At 34.0% G+C, this 9,881-nt stretch overlaps 1 protein-coding gene across 1 annotated transcript in view; it reads right to left on the bottom strand.

The window, feature by feature from the left end:
* Nucleotides 1-7,620, bottom strand: part of fam20ca (FAM20C golgi associated secretory pathway kinase a) — a 76,721-nt gene extending 69,101 nt beyond the window's left edge. Inside the window, exons 1-2 of the mRNA XM_056454402.1 lie at nucleotides 6,665-7,620; nucleotides 1-43 (exon numbers count right to left, since the gene is read on the bottom strand). The exon at nucleotides 1-43 is cut by the window's left edge and continues 139 nt beyond it. Coding sequence (XP_056310377.1) covers nucleotides 1-43; nucleotides 6,665-7,194 — 573 coding nt within the window. The 5' untranslated portion in view covers nucleotides 7,195-7,620. The remainder of the gene's footprint in view (nucleotides 44-6,664) is intronic.
* Between the last annotated feature and the right edge of the window lie 2,261 nt (nucleotides 7,621-9,881).

Raw genomic sequence — 9,881 nt, 5'->3', positions numbered from 1 at the left:
TGGAGGACTGAACTCCTCCTCCTCCACATTACCCTCATTATGCCTGAACAGAAGAAATCATACAATATATAAAGATTCAGGATGTTAGTCACTGGACATCTGGAAAACACTGAGGTGATATTTAAAGGGGCAGTTCACACAAAATTTACTTCTGTCTCCATTTAGGCCCAATGCTATTTTTATAGCCTTACGATTTTACATGTCTGAATGCTTATTTATGTATGTAATGTGAAGCGGATGCTGACAACAGAGGTGCTGATCCAAATGCAGGGTTTATTAGCAGAATGTTCAGGCAAGCAATGGTCAACACAGGAGCAAACAGATAAATACGGGCAATCCAGATTCGTAGTCAAAATTACAGGCGAGTGGTCAGAAGGCAGGCAGCAGAAAAAGATAAACAATAAAGCAAACAAAACAAAGCAAAGGTCTAACACGGAAGGAAAGGAAAACACTTAATGTTCACAAGCAGTATAACAAGACGCAGCAACAATGTGTGTGTGCTGTCTTTATAGTTCTTGTAATCAGTCTTTGAGCATCTCCCAGCTGTGTGAGTGTAATCAATCGTGATCCTGAAAAGGTGTGTGTGTGTGTGGTGCATGACTGGATCTGTAGTCCATTTAACAGCAGATTTGTAGTTCTTTAACAATCTGTGTTTTTACCAGCGATCTGCAAGGATTAGATCAGTGGGGATTGTGACAATTTATTTATTTTTATTTATTTATTTTTTTGCTTTTTATTTAACTGAAGATGAGCATATCTGAATGTGAGCAGCATGTTTGTTTTAAAATAATAAAAAGGTTATTATTATTAAATTATTGTTTAAATTATTATTATTAGTGTTAAATTATTATTTACTAATTTGTTTATGTATTTATTTAATTGTTCATTCCTTCGTTTATTTATTTATTTATTTATTTATTTGTTTGTTTATTTATTGAATTATATTTTAACTGAATGTGAGCAGTATGTTTGTTTAATAATAATAATAATAAAAAATAATAATAACAATAACAATAATAACAATAACAATAATGATAATAATAATAATAATAATAATAATAATAATAATAATAATAATAATAATAATAATAATAATAATAATAATAATAACAACAACAACAACAACAACAACAACAATAATAATAATAATAATAAAAATAATAAAAATAAAAAATAAAATAAAATAAACATTAATAATAAAGTATATTTACTCATTAATATTATTTATTATTTATTCAATAATAATATTATTTATTTTATGTTAGTCACTGCATAACTGCTCACGTGCATTTCTACTGATACAAACAAATCCTCAAATATTCATGTTGTGCTGATTTGCATTTGGATCAATCAGGCAAGGTTAAAAGGCTGTATTTCGCTAATTTAGCCACACTTAAATGCACAGTTCACCCAAAAATGAATATTTTAGTGGTTATAAACTATCACGAGTTGATTTCTCATGTTGGACACAAAAAGAAGATATTTTGAAGAATGTTGAAAAAACTTTTATGTGAAGCAAAGGGACTCAAATTGAAGACTTTTAAAAACGGAACTGTAAAAAATACATCTTTATGTTTTTTTCCTTTTGACATAATATTATCTTGCTGGTCAATTATTTAGCTTGCTTTAATAAAAAAAAAAAACGCCCAAAATTTGCCCAAAGTGCTGAACACAATCAACACAAATTAAAACTGCACAACACATAAATAACTTAACTAAATCATAAAAACATTCACCCCTTTTAGGTATATAAAAACACCTGCTCACGTGTGTCTCACAGCCATATTTTAACCCTCACTGTGAGTCAGGATGAACTGGAAATTATGAATCTGCAATATCACAAGTCTCTAACGCATGTGAGCTCTAGATATGCACTTCCTTTTTATATGTTTATCTTCATTTATCTGGAGCTCCAACTGCAAAAAAACTCACCAACAACAGAAAAAGACTGGTTGTCTTCAATTTTTAAGTTGAATCAAATTAACATTCAAAATAAATTACAATAAACTGACTTAAAATCGCTTAAAAACAACAAGTCAAGTTAGAAACATGATTAATTAGATTTATATATTTAAAATAACCTAGAAACATTTTTACAAACCACTGTAGTAATTTACAGTAAATACTAATAATAGTGTATTTGAACCATACTCTAGTAAAGTGTATTATAGTGAACTGTAATAGATACTGTAGCATACTTTAGTTTTTACTACAGTAAACTAGTGTACTGCAGCATAAAGTATGCTACAGTTGTTGAAAACTACAGTACTGGGGAATTTGTTTATATTACTGTAGTTGTTGTGTTACTGTAGCAACTGTAGAATCCCCACAGCAGATCAATCACTATAGTTGTTGTGTTACCATAGCAACTGTAGAATCACCACAACAGATCAATCACTATAGTTGCTGCATTACCATAGCAACTGTAGAACCACCACAAGAGAACAATCACTATAGTTGTTGTTACCATAGAAACTGTAGAGTCACCACAAGAGATCAATCACTGTAGTTGTTGAGTTACCATAGCAACTGTAGAATCACCACAACAGATCAATTACTATAGTTGTTGTGTTACCATAGCAACTGTAGAATCACCACAACAGATCAATTAATACAGTTGTTGTGTTACCATAGTAACTCAAGAACCACCACAATAGATCACTTGCTATAGTTGTTGTTACCATGGTAACTGCAAATTCACCACAACAGTTCAGTGACTACAGTGGTTGTTACCATAGTAATTGCAGATTCACCACAACAGATCAGTTACTATAGTGGTTGTATTATTATAATTGTTATGCTACCGCACTAACTGTAGAACCACCACAACAGATCAATTACTACAGCTGTTGCGTTACTATAGCAACTGTAGAACCACCACAACAGATAAATTACTACAGCTGTTGCGTTACTATAGCAACTGTAGAACCACCACAACAGATCAATTATTACAGTTGTTGTGTTACCATAGGAATCATAGAACCACCACAACAGATCAGTTACTATAGTTGTTGTGTTACCATAGCAACTATAGAACCACCACAACAGATCAGTTACTATAGCTGTTGTATTACCATAGCAACTGTAGAACCACCACAACAGATCAGTTACTATAGTTGTTGAGTTACCATAGCAACTGTAGAACCACCACAACAGATCAGTTACTATAGTTGTTGTATTACCATAGCAACTGTAGAACCACCACAACAGTTCAGTTACTATAGTTGTTGAGTTACCATAGCAACTGTAGAACCACCACAACAGATCAGTTACTATAGTTGTTGTATTACCATAGCAACTGTAGAACCACCACAACAGTTCAGTTACTATAGTTGTTGAGTTACCATAGCAACTGTAGAACCACCACAACAGATCAGTTACTATAGTTGTTGTTTTACCAAAGCAACTGTAGAACCACCACAACAGATCAGTTACTATAGTTGTTGTTTTACCAAAGCAACTGTAGAACCACCACAACAGATCAGTTACTATAGTTGTTGTATTACCATAGCAACTGTAGAACCACTACAACAGATCAGTTACTATAGTTGTTGTATTACCATAGCAACTGTAGAGCCACCACAACAGATCAGTTACTATAGCTGTTGTGTTACCATAGCAACTGTAGAGCCACCACAACAGATTAATTACCATATGGGTTCTATAACCATAGCAGCTTTAGAATTACAACCGATTAAATGCAAGTACTTTACTATAGTAGGGTTTAAAAAACGCTACAGTAGTTACTCTAAATTACTCTAGTATTTTTCATGTGGGTCATTATTTACTCAAAATGAGATAATTGTGACGTGAGATTGTTTTCAGTTTTTAAAATTCTTGTCAATCTCGTTTTCCCAGTTGCTTTGTAATTAATACATGTTAACACTCCTTTTAGCCTCCTTACAGGCGCAAAACAAGCAAAAACATGAGTTGTTAATGTTGTCACAATAAAAACCTTTGTTTATTAGGAAACAAATGAGTTCCACTTTATATCACCTGCCTTTAACTACTATTGTTTACATCCAAAAATATCAGTTGTGGATGCCGTTATGTTCAAGAGTATTGCAAAGCAGCACAAAGGTGTGATACATTTACACAGAAAAAAAAAATTGTTGTGTTAAAATCTAATATATTTACAGTCATTATTATTTTAAATTGTAATATTAAACGTCAAGGATAACTAGAATTTCCCAAGCAAACTGTTAAATATTTACACATTCATATCTAATTGATGGAGTTCACATTTACTTGTAATATTTAAATGCTTTCTAATCACTCATTCATTCATTCCTTTATTTTCCTTTGCCTTAATCCCTTATTTATCAGAGGTTGCCACAGTGGAATGAACCCACAACTATTTCAGCATATGTTTTACACAGCAGATGCTCTTCCAGCTGCAACCCAGTACTGGGAAACACCCATACACACTCATTCACTCACACACACAAACACACACATTCAAACACTACGGCCAATTTAGTTAATCAGTTGCCCTATAGCGCATGTGTTTGGACTGTGGGAGAAACCGGAGCACCTGGAGGGGAGAACATGGGGAGAACATGCAAACTCCACACAGAAATGTCTACTGACCCAGCCCAGACTCGAACCAGTGACCTTCTTGCTGTGAGGCCACAGTGCTAACCACTGAGCCACTGTGCCAATCATTGCAAATAAGTTTTTAATCAAAAACTATTGTCTTAATTGGCATATCCAGGAATGCTCGAAAAAACATCACATCCGTTTATCGTAAATGGCTAAAACAAAGACAATGAGAAAAAAAATGAAATAAATTTGACTTAATTTGATAAAACCAATACGTATTTTGTCTTTAATTGATTACATTTAAATAAATTCAACATTTAAGATAAGCAACTGACTTTTACTCAACATTTAACTTAATATAACCCTGTTGGTCCAACACCACCCATCCAGCTCCAAGCTGGGATCGAACCAATGACTCTCCGCATGGGAGTTGGTAGCTCTAACAAGGAGGCTAAAGTCCGTGGCCTCCAGTGACTGTCGCTAGAGCACCTTTAGAGCCATTAGCTGGCCTCTGTTACACTAACATTCCTAAATGAAGTAATTAATTTGACACAATATTCACAAGTTACATACTTGATATACATATAACATAATTTACTTAGTTTTAATCAAATTGTTATTGCAAATTGTTCTGAAGATTTTATCAAGTAAATCTTAATATATTTTTGTATTTTATATACAGTATGTGTCTGTACATATGTATTCATATATACACAGTATACATGTAGCTATATGTGTAAATACAAACTTTTAACTGGAATGAATACAAATTACATACAAATATATACATAAATATATTTCTTTTGTATATAATTTACAGTATGTGTGTGCATTTATGCATATATTCATAAATAAACACAGTACTATGTATATATCATGTCCATATAAACTTTTATCTTGGAAGCGATTAATCATAATTAACGTAATTTGACAGCACTACTCACTGTTTTTATTTTATTTATGTGTTTGGCAGGGACAGTGTACATTAATTAGCATTGCTGCAAAAGCTATTAACATTATATTATGGCTTATTATATTACATTATCCCAAACCAAACCCTTCGACAAAACACCTAACCCAAGAGTAAGAATATTCTACATTAGATTTACAAGTGTGAACTATCTATCTATCTATCTATCTATCTATCTATCTATCTATCTATCTATCTATCTATCTATCTATCTATCTATCTATCTATCTATCTATCTATCTATCTATCTATCTATCTACCTACCTTCCTGTCTGTCTGTCTGTCTACCTACCTACCTACCTACCTACCTACCTACCTACCTACCTACCTACCTACCTACCTACCTACCTACCTACCTACCTACCTACCTACCTACCTATCTATCTATCTATCTATCTATCTATCTATCTATCTATCTATCTATATTTCATTTGTATATTTTAGTATTTTATATAGTAGATGTCTGCGCATATTTATTCATATATACACACACAGTATACATGTAGCTATGTAAATACAAACTTTTACCTTGGATGCGAATAATTGCAAATTAAAAATTAATACAAATTACATAAAAATATATGTGCAAATATATTTCTTTTGTATATTTTTATATTTTAAATATAGTATGTGTGTTTATTTACACATATATACATACACAGTACTATGCATGTATACCAATTTTTATGTTGACTGTAATTAGCTGCGATTAACCGTTTGACAGCACTACTTACTGATTTTATTTTATTTATTTGTTTGGCAGGGACAGTGTACATTAATTAGCATTGCTGCAAAAGCTTTTAACATTAAATTATGCCTTATTACATGACATTAGCATAAACCAAACCCTTCGACAAAACACCTAACCATCTATCTATCTATACTTAAATATATTTCATGTGCATATTTCTGTATTTTATATAGTACGTGTGTGTGTGCATATTTATGCATAAACATACACAGTATATAAACTTTAATCTTGGACGTATTTAATCGTCATTAAAACCATGCCTTATTACATAAAATTAACCAAACTAACCTTCCACAAAAAAAACTAACCCTGTATTGTAAGAATAATCTACTTTACATTCGATAAAGTGTTGACCAATGAATTCCTGCTGTAAAAAAGATCAGATTTAAAGTAGCACTTGCCATTCTTGTTGTCCGGCAGCTTTGGGGTACAGTCTGATCTCCGCATTGAGGTTGAACAGGGTGTCCTCTTCGGTCAGATCCGGCAGGACGGTCCGGTAGAGCGGGTGTTCAAACAGCGACTGCAGCCCGGAGGAGACCCGCACATCAGTGCGCCTCTGCCGGCTGTCCGCCTCACGCATCAGCCCCCTCTTCCCGGAGCCCTGCTTCTCAGACCCGGCTCTCTCTGTCACCTTCTCCCGCGACTGCGACGTCAAATTGGAGTTGGGTTCATTGCTAAAATCCTGCAGTAGTCTCAGAGAGTGCTTGTTAGGCCAGCCGGGATCGGCGGCTCTGGCTCGCTGTTTACCCCAGGATCGAGGCTCCTCGCCCGGCGTGTGAGCGCAGGAGCAGCCGCTGCCCCCTCCAGCGCTGGAGCTCGAGCCCGCCGCGCGCTTCTCCAGCTTGGGTAACAGGTCTATCATGATGTGCATGGTGCAGGCGATAAGAAACACCATTAGAATCAGCACTCGAAATTTACGAAAGAGTATCATTATTGTTTATTTTTTATATTTAGGCTAAATAAAGCACAATGTGGTGATGATGATGATGATGAAAGATATTCAAGAGCGCATCAGTGTAGCTACTGTAATCCTCTTTAAGATAGGAGATCCATGTTCGGAAAAGGTCTTCCTATGCATCCTGCTGTTTCCAGATGCCTATTAATTTTTGTATTCTCGGCATAGTTGATTTTCTCCCTCTTTTTTTAAATCAGATGTCCTGTCGCATCCTTACAGGTGCATTATAAAAAGCGAAAACGTCCTGATATATAACGCAAAACACATACATAAACATAAAAAAAACCCAGATCGAGTCCTCAAGAGCCGCGGATCAGCAGTCCCATGTGTGGATTTGTCCGGCAGCATGTGAAGATAAAGTGCATTAGTTCTTGATGAGGAGCAGCCAGTGACAGGTGTAGATGTATCAGTGCCCTGTGTGTTAAATATTGGGACCCTGCCTCTCCTCGTCACAGCGCTCAGATTGGCTGAGTGTGTGTGCGCGTGTGTGTGTGAGAGACTCAAGGAAGAGCGACTCTAAGATATTGGGGCTGGGAATGTGACTGCAGTTCCCGCTGTTGCAGAAAGAGGGCGCATTACACTGACTCTAGTAACATTTCATGGTGACTTTAGGTCACAATTCACACTTTTAACAAGCCATTAACTAACACTACTAACTTAATAAACCACTAATTAGCTGCTTATTAATAGTTAGTAAGGTAGAATGTTTTGGGTAGGATTAGGGATGCAGAACAGGATTTATAACCGCTAATGAACAGTTAATATCTTGATAATAGGCATGTCAAAAGCTGGTTGTTAACAGCATGAATAGTGACCTAAACTAAAGTGTTTCATTAACGGAAAAGCAATGGTTGGTAACACTTTAGAATAATGGCCCCTTTGTTAATGTATTTACTAACATGAAAACAATTAGTAATGCATTTATTACTGTATTTGTTCAGATTTGTTTACATTAGTTAATGCTACTTAAGCTAAATAATGTTAGTTCATTAATGTGCATTAACTAACAAACACAAATACAAACCCAAGCAAACAAACAAACACAAACAAAAAACACAAACAAACACAAATGCACAAACACTAACAAGCACAAACAAACAAACAAACAAACAAACAAACAAACAAACAAACAAACAAACACACACAAGCACAAATAAACACAAATGCACAAATACTTACAAAAAACACAAACACAAATGCACAAATACTAACAAACACAAGCACAAACAAACACAAGCACAAACAAACACAAGCACAAACAAACACAAACACAAACAAACAAATAAACAAATAAACAAACAAACACAAGCACAAACACAAGCACAAACAAGCAAACAAATAAACAAATAAACAAACAAACACAAGCACAAACACAAGCACAAACAAGCAAACAAATAAACAAATGAACAAACAAACACAAGCACAAACAAATAAACAAACAAACACAAGCACAAACAAATACAAGCACAAACAAGCAAACAAACACAAGCACAAACAAACAAATAAACAAACAAACACAAGCACAAACAAATACAAGCACAAACAAGCAAACAAACACAAGCACAAACAAACAAATAAACAAACAAACACAAGCACAAACAAGCAAACAAACATAAGCACAAACAAACAAATAAACAAATAAACAAACAAACACAAGCACAAATAAACAAACAAACAAACAACAACACAAACATGCAAATATAAACAAAAACAAACAAACACAAATAAATCAATAAATCAGCTGGATGCCAGGATTTAATGGTCAGCCCAACACTACACTCCAGGCGGTGATTGTGAATTCTGAACATGATATCTGTCAGTCTGCAGGGTTTATGTCTAAAGCGTGTGTTCTGATGAGAATCGCTCGTCTTCTTTGTTCTGTCTTAATAAGGATTATCACTGACTCCAAACAAGCAGATGATAAAGATGAATCTCAGAGATAACTGGAGTTTAACACAGAGCTTGGGGGGGGGGGGGGGGGTGTTGTGGGAGAATGTCATATCTTAACTATCATTTACAGCATAAATCAAAAATCCTGCAATTATGGCAGAAACAATAGATGAGTGTTGTTATATTTATTGAGATACAGAACTTTTACTTAACCTTTAAAGCAATATTTCATAAAGTACAGTATCGTGTCTTCATATACAGTCCCATACGGACAGCTGATAAGACACACTTTTGACAGGTGATAATGATCAAATATATATGAGCAATATCACACAAGTAGCTGTGCCATGTGGCTAATCACTCTCGATCACTCTCTGTTGAAATGAACGCTCGCTTGTTACTTTGCCATTGCGAGACGCTCATAGTGTGAATGAGGCTTGATGCATATGTGTGTAGATGTTTGTATAGATGTGTGTATGTATGAAGTTAGCTGATTATATTTGTTGTTTATTTTGCTGTATTTGCTTAAACTTGTTTTGTTTATTTTATGTATTTTTTTTTTAGCATTTTCTGTATTTAAATACACAATGTTGTTGTTTTTAATATTTTTCTATGCTTGTAGGGCACTTTGCATGTTATGGAGAAAAAGTGCTATATCATTATTATTATTATTATCATTATTATTATTATTATTATTATTATTATTATTTTTATTATTATTATTGATATTATTATCATTATTATTATTATTATTGATATTATTATTATTTTTT

Source organism: Danio aesculapii, chromosome 3, assembly GCF_903798145.1.
Source record: "Danio aesculapii chromosome 3, fDanAes4.1, whole genome shotgun sequence".
In the NCBI taxonomy this organism is placed as follows: domain Eukaryota; kingdom Metazoa; phylum Chordata; class Actinopteri; order Cypriniformes; family Danionidae; genus Danio; species Danio aesculapii.
Note: the sequence above shows the minus strand (reverse complement) of the source record. Positions and strands in the feature narration are given on the sequence as shown.